General features: G+C 47.8%; 1 protein-coding gene across 2 annotated transcripts in view; it reads right to left on the reverse strand.

Annotated features, from left to right (window-relative positions):
- Positions 1-8,824, reverse strand: part of SKAP1 (src kinase associated phosphoprotein 1) — a 113,227-nt gene extending 104,403 nt beyond the window's left edge. For both annotated transcript variants that reach the window (XM_072356654.1, XM_072356653.1), the window contains exons 1-2: positions 8,613-8,824; positions 2,365-2,470 (exon numbers count right to left, since the gene is read on the reverse strand). In XM_072356654.1, the coding sequence (XP_072212755.1) occupies positions 2,365-2,470; positions 8,613-8,646 (140 nt within the window). In that variant the 5' untranslated portion in view covers positions 8,647-8,824. The remainder of the gene's footprint in view (positions 1-2,364; positions 2,471-8,612) is intronic.
- Positions 8,825-18,247: the final 9,423 nt, after the last annotated feature.

Genomic DNA, 18,247 nt, shown 5'->3' on the forward strand with positions numbered 1-18,247 from the left:
AGAGATTAGGGAGGGGGAAAAAAAGGATGTATATACCGCCAGGTTTTGTATATGAAATCAGAAAATAGAATAGGGTCCAAGTTTGCAAAGAGAGGGGGGAAACCAAAGGAAAACACCACATTTTTTTTCCAACGCAGTGACACACTTTAAACAACCAAATGGTTTCTGAAAGTAAAACAGCACGGGGACTCGTAACTCAGCTGCATGGTGACAGCCTTCCCACAAGCACTGCGGCAGTGCCTCCAACACAGCTCCTTGAGCAGAAATACTCTTGACTGCCTCAATATATATATATAAGCTGCAAATAGAATTCAGCTCCTACCTACCGCACTCCTCCTAGCAAGAGGGGAACAATATATCCTTCCAGGTAGCGCGTGGAGACAGAGTCCCAGCACTTGTTCCTATTACAGCCATCAGGGCCCTCCTGGCAGGGGCTCTTATGAGGCCATGGGGAGAGCTGCCTTACGAAGACCTGAAGTTACAGGAACACTTATGAGAGCGGCTCAGGATAATCAGCTGAGATGAAGCTCTTCCCTTTCAGAGCCCGTGTGTCTCTCCTTGGTAGTTCAGCAGTTTACTTATGTCCATGATGAACCCAAACAATGAAACCCTACACTGTGTTATGCAGCACTTCCTGATCATGACTGCTGCTGATTTCCTGAGCAGCAGCCACGAAGCCACAGGAAGCCCCAAAGGGACAGACCTGTGCACCCCACCAGGAGCAGGGCTTGCTCAGAGCCTTTCAGATAAAAAGAGAGTCATCATTACAGTCATCTCCCACCACAAACCATCGCGTTAATGGCTCAGGGCAGAAGGAGAGCGTTTATACACTGCTCTTCTCACCATTTCCAAATGCCACCAAGCAATAAAACACAAGGAGGAAATCAGCAGTGCCCTGTGCTCTTTGCTATGGGTCTCACTTCCCCCTCCACACTTACTGGCAATCTGTTTCAATAAGCAGCAGGGCTGGGGCCCATATCTTATAACCTGAACATCCAGGACTTCACACATTGATCAGGTGCCACGGTACTGGTTGTAAAATTCATTCAAGACAGACCTAGTGCTGGATCATACAAGGATATATCACTCCTAAGCTCTCAAGACCGCTGGGAATAAATATAAGCTTGCTTTAATGTCTGAATACTTCAGGTTCATAGTCCTGTTTACTTCACTCTTTCCATCCCAAAGTCACTACCTGGCAATGCCTCAGAAGCCACATCAGCCCTCTGCACCCACTCCAAAAGGTTCCTCCCCAGCACTACAAGGCACGTTTTCTCCCTTAGATACATCACAGCCCCATTGCCAAAGGCTTCCATCTTCTGCATCCCGTTTGTTTCAATTATTCAGGGCAACCCAGGCTGATAATTACACAGTCCCGTGTTGCTGAGTAAAACTGATGCATAATTAGCCAGCAGGAAAGATCGATTAAGATACAGCAGGGCATCTTGCAAAGTTCTTCAGTGGGACTGCAGGGAATAGGATCTGGCTGTGCCCTTCCAAAGGATAAAACTCTCTGCATCTCAGGGACTTGACAGCAGTTTTATTTCAATGGGATGCTTCCATCAGTCAGCCACCCTGAGTTTTATTGTCAGGTCTTAACTTCAAATGACACAACTCATATCTTTTAACTAGAACACTAACAGCAAGCTATACATCACATTTCCAGCCAGAAATATAATGCAGCTGAGGCTCCAAGTTGCATTTAAGCCTCCAGCAACATGCTTTCTGTTTTATGTTCCTTGATTTTAGCACCACGGCACAACCTTTGTCTGCTTTGCTCTCGAATCCAAGTGACGCAGCTCCCATCCTCATTCAAGACTTGAACAAGGCTGAGGTCAGCAGATTTGGGAACACAGTTCAGAGGTTTAACTTAGGAAGTCATCTTCTTTTACTGTATCAGAGTACATGCAATGCATATTTGGGCTCAGGAGCCACAACTGGAATGGATACTTTCAGAAGCAAGCCAGCAGTGTGAGCCTTTGCTTACTGCATTGATTCATCCACATATCTCAGTATCAAGTAATGTATCCCCCCCCCCCCATACATAAAACCCCCAATAGCACCATGGTGAAGGAAGAAGAGCATCAGATTTGTATGCAAAGAGCTGTACAGATGCTACCCAAATCACATTTTCTGCTTTAAGAAACAAGAGACCCCAAAGGTAGGCAATGATGGCTCTGCAGACAACCAAATATAACCAGCTGATGTAAACAGAAGGACACAACATACTCTCAATTATAGCAGCTCCTGAATGCTCATTACCTTTCAAAGCATGGGCCAATTGTCCCACTGCCTGAATACAGCATGCAGTACCCCAAGTTATGGCACTGTTCATTAGGAGACGCGTACAGAGACAACACATACCTGGCCTTGGCTTGCTGGAAGCCAAAGAGAATTGTGTTCCTCTGTTCCCTTGCTTTAGGGCTCAAGTTTTCATTCTGCAGTCCATCCACCAGGAAGCACTCAGCATCTGAGTAAAGGGAAAGAAACAAGTTAAAGCTAATAGGCAGCTAATGCTACCTAGCCTTGGCTGAGAACAGCATCAGCATCTCAAGGATCACAAAGCCCTGGTGCAGATATGAGGAAGACAGACTGTCAGCCCACCATGAGCCTCCAGGATTCACAGCTTCCAATGGGTCTGTCCCCCACTGACACCCAGCAACATTAGAGTTAGCTCAGGTCAGATGCCTTGCTTGAACACCACTCTTCTGCCACGTGCATTTACTTCTCTCATTAACCACTGCCTTACTCTGTTGTGTGCAGCACCCAACACCTCCCATATACCTCCCTGCAACCCCAAACCCTAAAAATCCACTGCTATGAAAGGCTGAAGGGCTGCCATTCACAGAAATAGCCAAAACACTTCTAATACAGCAAACACCTTACACCCAATACTTAAAGGAAATCCCAGCTTGTGGTTTTCACTACAATAACCTTCCTAAGGAGCAGACATTGAACACTAGGTTGGTTGTGCACTCACCCACATACAGATATATCACACCACGTGCTCTGCTAATGCTCAGATACATTGAGCCCAACAGGACAGCTTGGCAGAAGTAAATGTGGCACTCTCTCACTTGGAAAGCACAGCTATATGTAGAAATCTAACCTGGACTGAAAGACAAAGAGACTACAGGTAGATTAAGTGCCTTCTATTTGGATGAATATTTACACTCCTAACAGAAGCCTCTTAGAAAAACAGAACATTTCCAACCACACCTGCTCTGTAAATGAAAGCATCATCATCCCTGTCCTCCGGCAGCTTTACTGCTGCTTTCCTCTAGCAAAGATTGGCTTCAAAGCTGTGATGCTGTACACCCACAGCCCTCTCCAACCTTTAATTCATGCCCCCATACTGTGACACTAATGTCAGTTTAATATCCTGCTTGCAAGACTTGCAGCTCCTTATGCTTCAGCTGCTGGTACAGCAGCCAGCACTGCTCAGCATGCCCCAGGAACCTTTATAGCTCCTTAACAAAACAGTTCCTCTACCTGCGAGCACAAGAGATCAAAGTGCCACAGGAGAAATGAATAACTTCCCCTGCTAAAGTCACGAGCTCTTATTTTCATCACCTGTTTAATGGCAAACATAAGAGAGGCTGAGAGCTGGAGGGAAAAAAGAGAAGCACATCTTTCTGAAGCAAAGGACAGAAGCAAGGACAGAGCAAGCTGCGTGCTCAGGGAATGGGGCAGATGTGCATCCCCACAAACAGGGCTCCCTTCCCACTTTGTCTTTACAGTGATGAAGAGGAGCAGAGAGATGCAGCGCTGAGCATGGCAGCCTGAAGAAGGAGGAGAGAAGCCAGATCAGGGCACTGCTTTCTGCAACCCCTCTGCTCTCATTCCTGGAATGAAAGCTGAAAGCACCACTTCCCATTGGAGCTGAGAAGCACATTTTAGCCACATCCAGACTCCTCCAGGTCCCTGTCAGCTCTCTCCTAACATTGATGCTTTCACAACACATGGGAAGCAGAGCTGAACCACCTGTGCCTCATTGCCTGCAGCCCCACGCTACAGCCACCACTTGCGGCCAAGAAACAGAGCCTGAAGCACAAGGAGAGCACTGAGGACATCCAAGCACCCTAATGCATCCCCTCTGATGGCAGCACATAGTTCGCACGCCTCTGCTGATGGGCAGGAACACATTCACAGTGCTGCTCTGAACTCACACCTACACCCAGCAGCAGTTAAAGCAGCACCAGGAGCATCAGGTCAGAACACCCTCACCCTGCCTGGTATCCCACTGAGGCTCTGCTGGATCTTTTGCTTTGGTTAAGTTTCGTTTTCAGCACGCCTCCACTCTGTTTTAATTCCCCCTCCAAGATACAGCACCAACTTACGACAAACAAAACAGTGCTGGACTTGCACTGCTTATAAATAACACAAGAAACAACCACATACACATATCTAGGCACAGAGAACATACCTTGCCCTGGGAAACTTACTGTAAGAAAAGATGGAGGCTGAGGGGACAGTTTATTATGTACAAACCAGCTTTAAGACAACACTGTAGAGATCAGTCAGAGATAGAAACCCTTGCAGGCTGCAATGAGAACAAACAAGAACCACAAACTGGGCCAACATCAGCAGCTCTTCTGCCCTCTTTAAGCACAGATCAGCTCTGTGAGTATGCCATCAGCTGCAATACGGTATTTACTTGCTGCCATGTCAGCACAGATCAGCTGCTGGATAAGTTATAACAGAGCTGTGGTCCCTCCTGCAAAGCAGGCAGAGCCCTTTCAGAGCCAGCCACAATGTTTATAGCGCCAGGAAATGAAAAAGAAAGCCTGACCATAAACTCTCCAAGTGGATCAGGAAGAGCAATATGTAAGCAGCTCCGGAGTAAATCACCCCAATGTTAGTTTTACTGCTTGTCGGTAACGTTATATTCTTGATGTTTATAGATTGCTCTCTGTGATCCACTCTGAAAGTTTACAGGACTCTCCCTTTCATTTCCTGCAGCTACCAAAGGTAAGAGAGGGGGGGGGGGAAAGAAAAGGAAAACAGTTGAGATTTCATCAAGTGCTTCAGGAGGGTTTCTAGAGGCAATTGCAGTCATCCACTTTAATCCCACACGAAGAGCACAGCATTGTAAGAATTATGTCACAGCCGCCCCAATCCGGTGAGTAAATAACCTTTTAATGGCAGCACTAAATCTCTGAGTTAATCATCACTCAGCAAGCAGAGCTGAAAGGTATTTAGAGGCCGTGTGCATCTCTCCCGTGCCCACACCCCCAACCAACACTTGTTGCTCTTTTCTACCCATCTGCCATCAGAAAACCAACTCAGGTGACATTAAGACATTGGTAAATGGAGTTAAATCCAGCTAGCAACCGGTCATGAGTGGTGTTCCCCAGGGGTCGGTGCTGGGGCCTGTCCTCTTCGCTATCTTTATTGATGACCTCGATGAGGGCATCGAGTGCACCCTCAGAAAGTTTGCAGATGACACTAAATTGGCTGGGAGTGTGGATCTGCCTGGGGGTAGCGAGGCCCTACAGAGGGATCTGGACAGGCTGGAGAGCTGGGCTGAAGCCAATGGGATGAGGTTCAACAAGACCAAATGCTGAGTCCTGCACTTCGGCCACAACAACCCCAGGCAGCGCTATAGGCTTGGGGCGGAGTGGCTGGAGGACTGTGTGGAGGAATCGGACCTGGGGGAACTGATTGATGCACGGCTGAACATGAGCCCACAGTGTGCCCAGGTGGCCAAGAAGGCCAACGGCATCCTGGCTTGTATCAAGAATGGGGTGGTGAGCAGGACTAAGGAAGTCATCCTGCCCCTGTACTCGGCATTGGTGAGGCCTCACCTTGAGTACTGTGTCCAGTTTTGGGCACCTCAGCACAAGAAAGATATGGAAGTACTGGAGCAGGTCCAGAGAAGGGCAACGAGGCTCGTGAAGGGCTTGGAGAATCAGCCCTACGAGGAGAGACTAAGGAAGCTGGGGCTGTTTAGTCTGAGGAAGAGGAGGCTGAGGGGAGACCTTATTGCCGTCTGCCAGTACCTGAAAGGTTCTTACAGTGAGAGTGGGGCAGGTCTCTTCTCACTAGTGACAAGTGACAGGACGAGGGGAAATGGCCTCAAGTTGCGCCAGGGCAAGTTCAGGTTGGATATTAGGAAGAACTTCTTTACAGAAAGGGTAGTTAGGTACTGGAATGGGATACACATGGTTAGGGACTGGAACGGGCTCCCCAGGGAGGTGGTTGAATCGCCATCCCTGGATGTGTTTAAGAGCCGTTTGGATGTGGTGCTCAAGGATATGATTTAGCAGAGGTTTTTTTAGAGATCGGCTACTGGTTGGGCTGCGGTTGGACTTGATGATCTTCAAGGTCTTTTCCAACCTGGGTAATTCTATGATTCTAAGAACCACAGTTTGAGCCTTCAGAGGAAAACTGCAACACACCCTCTGCTTCCCTTGGACTGAGCCAGAACTGAAACCCCATGCAATTAACGACAACTTGGGCTGCTTATTTGTGATGTGGAACTGGGTAATAAAACTGTCCCAACCACATCTATTCATAAACATAAGGCAATCAGCATTCAGATGCACTGCAGCATCACAGCGTAGAGAAGATAGCCACGGTATATCAGCTTCAAACCACTGCAACCTCAGAGATGTCTTCTGTGATAACAGCAAGGCTGTTGGAAGCTAGCAGTTGGCTACTGGCCTTTTGGGCACCTTGCATACAGCCCTGCACTATGGAACAAAGCTTAATGTAAGGAAGCAGACATTATGGCCCATACACCAATACATGTTGGCTCATTGAGTTGTAATTTTTTTACTTAAAATACAAGAATTCTTATTGTAATGCAGTTTGCAAACCTGATGAGGCTCCTCTGATTCCTGCATAGCAAGAAACCTCCTCAGCTCCTGGAAGGCCTCGAGTCTGTATAGATTGTTAAGACACAGCAAGTTTGATACAGAGGTATGTGACATGCAATTAATCTCCATTCATAGCCTGCTCTACTTGTCAGCAAACAAAGGCTGTGCTTTAGAAGGAGATCTGAAGCCTTCAATTAAAAACAGTCAGCTAACAAGAAAATAATCTAAGTTAAAGGAAGGTGGCAGGTGCAGAAATGAGTTGTTTACAGAAGCGTCAGCGGCAAACAATAAAGAGCTGCACATCAAAAATGGGAAAGGGTGAACTTCACCAAAGCCCCCACGATTAAAAAGCAGAGGGGAGAATTCACACCTACATCTGGGAGAAGACACAACGCATTTGGGAGGGAGCTTTGATGGGCTGGGAGGCTCAGTGTGTGTGCTCTGACTGCTAGAACCGGGATGGATGCCCCAGCTGGGCAGGCATTCAAGGCCAGGCTGGATGTGGCTCTAGGCAGCCTGGTCAAGTGCTTGGCAACCCTGCACATAGCAGGGGGTTGGAATTGGATGATCACTGTGGGCCTTTGCAATCCAGGCCATTCTGTGATATGACTGAGGCTGGTGCTGTCAGCAGATGAGCAACAGGAAACCAAAGGTCATGAAACCTCGAGGTAGAGCAGGTCAGGCTCAAACAACAGCTCAGAGCATCAAGCAGCAGAATGCAAACAGCTCCTTCCCACCACCTGCCTCCACCTACACTAGCAGGATGTGCCAGCAACATGCACACATGCAGCAATGGGCTAAGGCTGCTGCTTCAGCCTGCAGTGCTGCTGCTCAGGCTTTATATATATATATAGGAAGGTCAATGAGAGTCAGCAGGGTAGGGGAAAGTCAGCATGTGAGTAGAGGTGACTGCAGAAGGCAAGGCAATACTGGAGAGAAAAAGAAAACCACAAACCCTGAGTATAGCTTCCCCTGTTTGCATAAATACACCCCAAAGCACGACACCAAAGAAACAGCAAGCAGTTATTTGCACATCTGTGCAGAATCCATTCATGGCTGCAAAGCACAGTTTGGCAGATGAGGTAAACCCAGTTTACTGCAGCTACTGCTTCAGTAGGAAGGGGTCTGTTCAGCGGCTCAGGTTTGCAGAGAAACCAGGAAAACCTTGCAGAACTGCTCAGAAGCTCCATACAACACTGCACAACAACCAGAACCAGGATGCACCACTACCACAGCTGTAGCAAAAGCTGGGTTGGGGAGAGAGGGGGGTTGAGAGGGAGGTTGGGGGGGGTCTCATTGCAGCACACAAGTTTATTCTACCCTGTATGCCTGCCCCTTTGGCTCACCACCCAGTGATGCTCCCCAGCACAGCCCACACATTGCTTTAACGGAATGCACGTGGTGGGGAGAAAACACCCCTTAACTTTACACATGCTCTCCTCCTCTACAAGCACAATCCCCAATACCACTAAAGAGCTGCCCCTCTCCTAACAGAGGCACAGACCCACCTACCAACCCCTGGCACTCAGACAACACTGAGAGCACTGGGACAAGAAGCCACGTCCCCTATGCTTCTCTCATCAGGATTAGGGATGCAACAGCCACACACACAACCTGAGGATCACAAAGCCACCCATCAGCTACAGAAGAAAAGGAACTCCTGTAGACCTCCCGCTCCCCTCTCTGGATCAGCACAATGAGATGCTAAAGGCCTTTCAGACTCTTCCCCTGCAATAACTGCAGGCCTTTCCTGCTAAGCAAGGAGAGCAGCAAGGAGGAATCGGTGGTTACCTTCAAGGAGTCTCTGAATGTCCTCTGGGATCATGGCCCTGCCACCTCCTTTCCACCAGGCAAACCTGATACTAATGCTCTGGTCCCTCAGCTGCAGGGACAGAACGAGAAAGGAAGCAGAGGGGGGTGGGGACACCCCGAAGAAGGTGGAAGGAACTGCAGAGCTCTGCTTCAGATGCCTCCTCCTCCTCTTTCAGCCTCACAAGAGGCAGTCGAGGTGCTGAGCTGCTCCGTGCCTCCTCACAGGCCGAACTCTGCCCAACTAACTGCAAAGGAAGCCCAACCCCCCCCCCCCCCCCAGCAACAACACAGCTGATAGCGAACTCCCCGCATTAGCATTTTAATCAGGTGGCAGTTAGGCGAGCATCTCCTTCATTAGCGCACAATTCAGCGCACCTGCTGGCACAGCAGACCCGGAGCTGTATGGCTATTGCTTTAACCCCCTTGTGCCGACCCCCAGCACAACAGGAGATGGGTTGGGTCCGTTCCAAGCAGAGGCAGACCCCCTCCCCTAATGCTTAGGAGGAGAAGCAGTTCTTGGTTGCTCTGCAATTAAACATCCCCACTTCCTACATCCTGCATAGGAAGGGGATAGAGCGTAATAGCCGCTCATATTTCTATCTTGCCCGGAGAAATAGGAGGGTTGTGCACTTTAACTTGCCTTTGACAGTCAATAAGTGCAAACTGCACTCTACAAAACAAAAGTGGCATTGCATTCGATTAACCTACAGTCCCACATCCGCTCCTCTGCTATACAAATGAGTTAATGCAGGCTGGCTATGAGGATATACTGCTACTATTTCCCATCCTTGTATTCCCAAACTTTGAACCCAAGTGCAGCCTTCTTTATCTGAAGCTCACCAGCAAGAAAACTCCTCTAATGACTGCAGTTATTTTAGGTTGGGACAGCAACTCTATATATAAGAGCAGTGAGAATGGAGGGCTCTGATGAAGGCATTGTGTCCAAAGGCATGTTTGGTGCCACTTCAGAGCACACAAGTTTCCTATTCTGAGTACAAAATTCACTTGATTTCCATCCTTTCCCTTCTACTCTGCGTGCTGCTATGTGAGTTTTGCACACGCTGCCAGCAGTTTTGCAGCACGTTCTTGCTTTTGGGATGCTGTGTGAGGAATTGCTCTGCAGCGGCACTGGATGCAGCATGGAAAACATTGCTGCCATTCAGAAGGCCTTGCACAGGAGACTGACTTGCTGGAATGCATCTCCATTACAGACAGTCTTTGCCATTATATCTGCTAGTCAGGTAGGGTTTCATGAAGCAGGATTGGGAAAAGTGAGTCTCCTATGGGAGCAAAATGTGAACTTCTGTGAGCTGCCCACGGCTCCTGGCAGATGGGAGCTGCTGTTATTGTATGCAAGGAACGGTAATGCATGCAGGTGGGTGTACAGTAGATGGATCTGTATGCTTGTTCTCACCTGGAGGTGTTTAGGGATAAATATTTAAATGCTTCTCCATAGAAATCCTCCTCAGCTCATTACAGACTGCAAATAAAAAGCAGCTGCTCGCTGAGAGAGCCTAACATTAAAAGCCGAGTTTATAAAGGGATGAACTGGGTCGTGTAGATGGAAGAAACTGCCTTCAGACGTGCCATAGAGATCAATGAAACCTGATCAATGCAAATCTCAGAAGGAAAAACGCTCTTACAACTGCAAAGGAAAGGATCATCTCATGGGTTTTCTGCATATCCGTAGCTCCGAAAGCGTGGTGCAAAGAGTGAATTAGGAGACAGTCAGCGAGCCTTGCCCAAGAGACAAACCACTTTATCATATTTAGGGGATGGGGGAAGTTTTGCCTCATGTCAAACGAGCAGCGAGTTGATTTGCAGGTGTTGTGGTGAGGCTTCACCTTCCTTTGCTGCCTGGGTTGTGCTCACTTCATGCTGTGGGGATTTCACCCAACACGTTTCCTGTTGCAGTGTTTACCTCATTGGTTTTGCTTTAGATCTGATCTGCTGAAACACGTTGCTCTTGTGATTTTTTGGTCTTTTGCTGCAGATCTTGAGGTTATCGTAGAGCTTTGAGTGTAGTGTAATGTGTGGAGGCATGCTGGGTGGTCTTGATTGCACGTCCATCCCACAGCCTGGAGACAGAGCACCTTGGATGTCCCCCTCAGGCCCTATCTGAAGATTTTGTTAAGACAATACTGACCATGCAGCAGATGTTGCTAAAATGGAATCCGTTTTGCCACAGAGTCTCAGCTGCCATGCAGATGTACGTGCTGTTACTCACAGCCTTCACACCATGCACAAGCATGGACCCTTCTGTCCAACCTCACCCCTCTGCAGACAGAGCCAGGCAGGCTGAGTCCCCAGCAAATGACCTTTTTCCTTTTCCTTGCCACTTTTTGAAAGCGTGAATAGGCAACACATTTAGTTCAGTGGTCAGCTGGGAAGGAGATGAGGGGGTCTGGCAGCGACTGGCAGCTGCCTCTGCATCACTGCTCTGTAGCATCACACTCTGTGGGCTGTAGGTATAAAGCTGCCTCATGATAAAAGCCCCACCTTAATCATTTTTGGCCCGAAGTTCAGCAGTCGGACTCTCCCCTAATGCTGTTCTGTTAAATGGACAAATTCCTTTGAAGGCTCGTCTTGCTTTGAAATCCAATTTCTCAGGAAGAAGCCAGATGTGGTTGCGTGTAGCTATGGAAACAAAGCAGGGCAGCCTGCGAGGAGCTGAGCAATGCAAGGTAAAATGAGAGAGTGGGAAATATCCAAGGATCTGGAGGGGTTGGCAGGAGCTGTGTCCCTGCAATGGGCTGTGGCTGGGTGCAGCGCCTGTCAGTGCAGGTGAGCAGCCAGCTGGTGTGTCACACGGCCAGGAGAGGAGCTAGATGCACACAGCCAAGGGATGCGGGCTCCTCGGTTCCCATCTGCCCCCTTTCCTGCTCTTCCAGCACATCACGATCTCTCAGCCTTCCCCTCTGCCATTCAGAAAGGTTAACGACAAAAGGGTAACAAGGTTAAACCGCAAAGCCTCGCCTGATAACAGCCCTTTCAAGCAGCTGCGCCGAAATTAATCTGAAACTTTTAGTAATTAGATAAGATAAGGATGTGTGCATGCTCACACAGGCACACGCTGACCCTGGGACGCCCGTTCTACACAGGGGAGGGGGGTGGAGGATCACAAGCTTCATTAAACGGGATCAGGTCATTTGTTCACCTAGTCTGGCACTGCAGCACTGAAGATCCATTTCCAGCCTCTTTATTCATCCTGCTTGCTCTCTTTGGTAGTACACTCACTTGCCCTTTTGTCCTCCCTTTCCGGTGCTTTGGCTCTCGCCAATTCAGAGCAGACTTTCATTCTTGCTCTTACAGAACAGATGCCAGTCCATCTATTTCTGTATCACAGCTCCTGCCATTCCAGGTCAAATTGTTGGACCACTGGGTGTCATTTGCTGCCTCTGACAGTGACCAACAACTCAGTAAAAGAAAAAAAAAGGCCTCTTTCCAATCTGGTCTTGCACCTGACTGCTTGAATAATTTCTTCTGGTTTACTAATCAGCTGTGCCATGCTAATGCTCTGCTGTAATCCCAGAGTTTACATGCTTACGTCGGTTCCATTGCCCAACAGCTCATGTATCTTCCTTCTCATGCGACCAAGTCATTCAGTTAAAGGTTGGTTACAACCCTCATAAATCATCTTTCCTTTCTTTAAGGCTAAGTGGTCTTCCCATGTCCGCACTATTTGGCCCTGCACCTCTGCTTCACCAGGTGACCGTTCATCACTTTCTGAAGCCAATGAGAAACAAAAACGCGTCAGCAGCTGCAGCTCTGACTTATGGCGAAGAGATTTGATTCCAGTGCAAATCTAAATTAGCAGACCTTGCTGCTGGCATAGACTGCCAGATTCTGGATTCACTTACCTCCCAGACGTGTTGCATTTTCTCTGTCATGAAGGCTTCTTGGAAGCAAGCAGATGTGTTGAGGTGTATCTATTAGAATGTATAGAGTGTCATTGTTCCTGGTAACAGCAGGGCATTTCAGTAGGGCTCCACTGATGTGTTCCTCCTGTGCTTCTGTGGTGGAGATGGCACATGGCAAGGATGTGCAGGGACTCCTTGCCTGGGTGTGCCCATGATGGTTGGGGTGGAGGTGGTCTGAGAGAGGAGGCATCTCCCAGCATCTGTGTTCTGATGCAGATGTGGGGAATGGGTTACACTGCTTAAATCCCAAGTGGCCTTTTGTGGCCTCCTGGAAAAGCTCATCAGCATCAGGAAAAGGACGGTCTGTAAATGGGAGGATGGGAAAGATAGGAAGGGAGAAAAGAGCACTGAGCTGAGCTCACGGGGAGGCTGCTGCTCCTCAGGCTGACGGATGGGTTTCAGTTTAATGCAAAGGTGATATTGATCCCTTGCTGTTTGGTTACAATGTGTGATGGAGCTGCCCTCTGCCCTGTAGATGTGTTGCAGCACCTTTTCTCTTTCTCCCAACCCCTCATCAAACTACTTTAATGACTCTTTTATTGACAACACCAAGTCTTAATGAGGAGGACTGCCACACACTTCATTAAGGCTGCAGAGGGGGACACTTCCTACAAGCAGCCAACACCAAGGGTTGCCAGCAGGGCTGAGGGAGAGGGATGGAGCTAAGGGAGGGCATAATATTCTCTAGAGGAGGGGGAGTTCCCTGTCTGCTCTAGATGTGTAAGCATCAGCCTCACCATTACATCCCACTGTCTTGGAATGTACTGTGAGACTTCAGATTAAAACTAGTCCGTCTGTTCTATGAGTTTTTCTTCATTCTGGAAAGAAAAAAAGACATAGAATCTTTTGCCTTAAAGCAGCACAAAAGGCAGACTTGGGGTTGAGGCTCTGGATTGAAAATAGGCTTAGATATGATGTTCGAATGTAGTCGTGCTTCTGCATTAGCATCCATAAATCTCCATCCATCACACAGTTCTATTTCAATTATTGAGCCAATTTCCAGACACTTTTATGATGTATTGTTTGATTTTATTAACTGGAGTGAAGGCTTAAACTCACTGAATTCCCACAGTAATCTTGCCCTGTAACCCTACCCACCTTATCAAATCTTGCTTAATGAAATGCAGGCATCTGTCTTAATGGCTTTCAAACTACGCTATGTAGACTGACCCAGATGTTAGTTCATAAATAGGAATATTTAGAGGTGTTAAACAGTGTAGCTGGAGACAGAGGTAGGTCCCTGAAGTGATCTTTTCTCTTATGAAGAAATCAGTGGTATGGGAGAAGTTCCTATAAATCTTGGGGAGGTAAAATGAGAGCCAGGCTCCTGGGGAATGGAAGCTCGTAGTGCAAACAGCAAAGCAATAGGTTTGGTCCAAAAATAATCTCTGGAAGAAAACGACTATTTGGGTGGAAATTTAAAAATCAAACTCATTTGACTTATGACAAAAAAACATTCACCTTTTGCCTGGGGACGGAGGTGGTTCTGCTCAGTGGATGCTGTGATTTGTGCCTTTCAGGCCCTATGGATCCTAGGAGGATGTCCTTAGGAGTCCTGGGAGACAGCCTAGAGAGGGGAGAGGGGTTCAAGGCCCATTTAAGTGATGGCATGGAGTGCTGGGTTCTATGCCAGTTGTAATATGTCGTGATAATCATAGGTTATAATAGATAAGAAGAGCATTTGCGAGTTGAAATGCATTCCACTCTGGGGAACTGAGACTGTTTCATTGATGATGAATTTAAAAGCAAACATACAAACAAACAAAAAAACAACCCACATTTATATTGAAACAATCAAGCAAACAATGTCCCTTCTTGCTCTAGAAACAAATAGCAGCTAAACAAGCCAGGCAGCCTTGGAAGCTGCAATGTGCCAGCGCAGCACCAGGGGCTGCCTGCCAGCACTCACTGCCTTGCTGTTCCTTCCAAGCCCTGGTGGTGAACAAGCCATGATTTGGTCCCTTAGGGGCTTTCTACTGCCACACCGCATCATCTCAGCCCTTCAGCTTCTCCTTCCCTGCAGCTGCTCTTGTTCCATTCTCATGAGAAAGAAAGAAAGAAAAACTGACAAGGCTGCACGCCAGTCTGATATTTAGTGTGACAGTTAAACTTAATGATATGGGAGGCATGTTAGGCTGTATTACAAGCCCATTATCTGCGAGCTTGGATACTGGATGCAATGCATTATTAATTGAATGCAAAAATGACTGCCGTTAGTTGGCGATCTTCTCTGCTATAATATCTGGAAGGCAGAAGTCATCCCTAAATTCGGGAGCTTGTTTCACTCCTGTCATTTTGTAAAACACTTACTCTTCCGTTTCATGCTTGTCAAGCAATCAATGAATGTTTGTAAACCTCTCTGAGCTCTTCCAACCAGAGGCGCTGCCGTTTGCGAATGCAAAGTATTGCTATAGTTTATTCTGTTGGAAATTAAAGAATAAAACTTGAGGATGCAAAAGAGTTCAGCTGGCAAAAGAAAGCAAAACACCACAGCTAAAGCATTTGTGCAGCTGTTATTACATTGCCCCCTTCTGCCAGCTGCTTTAAACGCTTTCATGGCAGAGTCAAACACCGCAGAGCTGCTCTCCAGTTGAAGCCCCAGAGATGTTCTTGCATTAACTGCACTGATACCTCTCACAGGCTTTGTGTGAAGGACGCTCAGAGAGCAAAAATGCCATCCCTGTCTCATGACACTGAAGCTGAAGGAAGAGCGACCCTCGAGATGGCGAAAGGATGAGAGGGAGAGCCCGACTTCCCTTCTATCAGCTCAGCTTGATTCAGCTTCAGGTTTAAAATGGATGTCTGCTCCTAGAGATTTCTCCTTGCAATGTGCATCCATCCTCCAAGGGCTCCTCTCTGCAAAAACACTGAGCCCTGTGGCCTTGTTCCAAGCAAGCACTTCAGTATGCAGTTAACTCCAAGCTTATGAGTTGTCTAATTGGAAACAGAGGAATCGGTGCTTTAAACAGAAAAGAGCTGTTTTTTTTCCCCCTAATTAGCACTTCCCACCTCAAGAAGAGGCTGGCAGCCTTGACCACCCTGTGCTCTGTCTGCAGGCAGTGGAGCGTTTTGCTTCTCTCAGCTGTAAGGTGCAGCCTGGCAGCTGATGCCCATGCTTGGCTGTGCAGGGCAGCAGTGAGCACAGCCCTCCTGCACATACACTGTAAGCACAGCATGGGCAGTGTGTGGGTGATGTCAAAGTGGCCCTCTCAGGCAAGGGAATCCAGCCCAGATTTGGAGTTGGATCATCAGCCAACTCAGCACTTGCTGCCGTCTCAGTTCTGGGTGGTCTGCTATGTTAGTAGGTAAGGAAGGCACTTCTGACACAGCTCTGACTGCTCTGACAAACGGCTTGCCTGGGCTGTTTTTGCAGCTGTGAAGGAGCACCTGGCTGTCCTGCAGGTCTGTCCTACCTCCCTTTACCTGCTGAATGCGACGGGTGACACAAAGCAGCAGATCTCAGTGAAGTTAACCGAGTTCCCCATTCCCCAGAGTATAAAAAACAGGCAGAAGTTTCAGCCTCCATGCAGCAGGAAAGGCCAAATAAATATTACCATTCGCTGTCTGGATCCACCCTACCCCAGTGATTTGGTGAAAGCCCACAGAGGAGCCTGGAATCAAACCCAGGTCTCCTAAATACAGCTTCAGTGCATCACTCCTACAGCAGCATTTTCTCTTTCATTCCTATTTTAACCTCCAAACAGGGGCACAGTTACTGCCTGCGCTGCCTCCATTTCAAACAGAAAAGGGATTAAGTTGGCAACTTGTGGGGAAAGTTCAGCCTTTCCTTTGAGCCATTGATCAGTACAGACAGTGCTGTGTGCCTTTGGAGTGATAATTGCAGTCATTGAGCCAGGTAAGTGTCTGTTTGGACCTCAAGGTCTTAAAACCTCCTCTTCTCTACTTTTATCTCCCCTAATGTAATTATCTGCTGCTTTGTATGGCACTTCTCTAAACTTCTGCAATCCCCTACTTGTAACCCCACTCTCTGTTTCTTCCCGAAGGGAATGGACATTATTCAAGGTGAAAGAGAGGGCAGTGGAGAAGTACTCTTTATCCAGCAGGGATGTCTGTGCTGTGCCATTCTCCCTCTCCCTGCATTTGCATGTCTTTGAGGGATGCACACATTAAAGGGTATGGAGATGTAATCCACCAGGATTACAAGGGTTTACAATTACAAATCAAAGCATTACAAAGGTCAGATATCCAACCCAGAGCAAGCTGATCTGGGATTCCAGCTGATGCCTTTTCTTTCTCACCTCCTCCTAAACCAACTGATCTCTTAGTCATGGCTCTGTGTCCTCTGTCCATGTGCACTCACAGCAATCACTCTTGTGGCACCTAAACAATGGATCTCTTACACTGAGCTGGGCTCCAGGGGCTCCTGAGCTGGTATGCAAACTTTTACTCTTTGTACCATTGTTGAATCCTTTCATGGTGCTGATTTCTGCTGGGATAGGCTAAGAGATGCCCCAGATAACTTACAGTCACTGCAGAAGCCGAAGACAAGAGAGGGGAGAAACAAGGTAGGACCTTCATGGATGAAAGCCTAGTGGTAAATCCAGCTGTATTCACACAGGTTCCCAGACTGACCAGATCCCCACAAGTAATTTTCTCCTGCAGTTTATCTCCTTTCAACCAGCTCCCCTGTATCTTCCACCAAACCATCAGAGAATCACATCTCCTAGAGGGGCAGAGAGAGAGAGCAGCTCCTGGGTCCCGTGTCACTTTTATTTACCTTCATTGCTCTGCCTTCCATTGCTTAACAGAATAGTTTTATAGCAGGGAAAATTGGAAGCTAAGTAGTTGCCTGTCAGGTAGTGTCTGTCTCCTGTGTGAGAAGCTGACATCGTAGTCAGCTGCACTGTCAGCCATCTCTGTGCTGAGCAGCTCTCCTGGCCCCACGCTCAGCCTGCTTCTGCTCCTTCTCTATTCTGATATTTGCAACAGTGCCGCCGGGGACTCCAATGATACAAGAATCACAGTGCAGTTTCCACTTACATCCATGTGCACAGCACACATGGCAAGTTAACTGACAAGAAGATGAAACTGCTGAGATGCAAAGCCCGGAGCTGGAGGAGTTCTGGTTTCAGGCACTCAGGGACCAAAGAGCCCATCATCCATCTCCAGTGCTATGCCTCTGATTTCAGGAAGTGTCATGGAATTAAACCATGGGTACCTTTCATCCCAGATATATAGAAAAGAGGGCTGTAGAAGAAAACTAGAAGACTGTTTAGCACAAAAGTAAAGAAGGAGGAGAGATGTGGAGTGGTACGAATCCTGATTTAGAGAGCAGGAATGGAAAGGGAAGGTTATTTTGGTGGGCCCACAAAAGTGTTCTGTTTCATAGTGACTCTACTACACAAATTCCCTTCCCTAGGCAGCAGAATTGCTTGAAAAAGACCTATGACTTCTCTTTCTCTTCCCCCCTTTCTCTGTTTCCTTTTCTCTCCTTCTCTTCTCCTTTCTCTGCCACCTTCTTGCTGTCTCTTGGCATTGCCAGTCGAGATTACGAGATGTCAAAGGGAATGAAATGAATTTTGCCACTCGGCTGCTCGTAAACTTGGTGCCCTGGCTTCCACTGTTCCAGCACCATAGCCTCTACCTTTAAATATCAGCCACCCACAGAAACAACCTGACTGCATGCTGGCAGCAGGAGAGGTTTCCATGGTGACAGGATGCAGGTCGCAACCT

The sequence above is a fragment of the Excalfactoria chinensis genome, chromosome 24 (assembly GCF_039878825.1).
Source record: "Excalfactoria chinensis isolate bCotChi1 chromosome 24, bCotChi1.hap2, whole genome shotgun sequence".
In the NCBI taxonomy this organism is placed as follows: Eukaryota; Metazoa; Chordata; class Aves; order Galliformes; family Phasianidae; genus Excalfactoria; species Excalfactoria chinensis.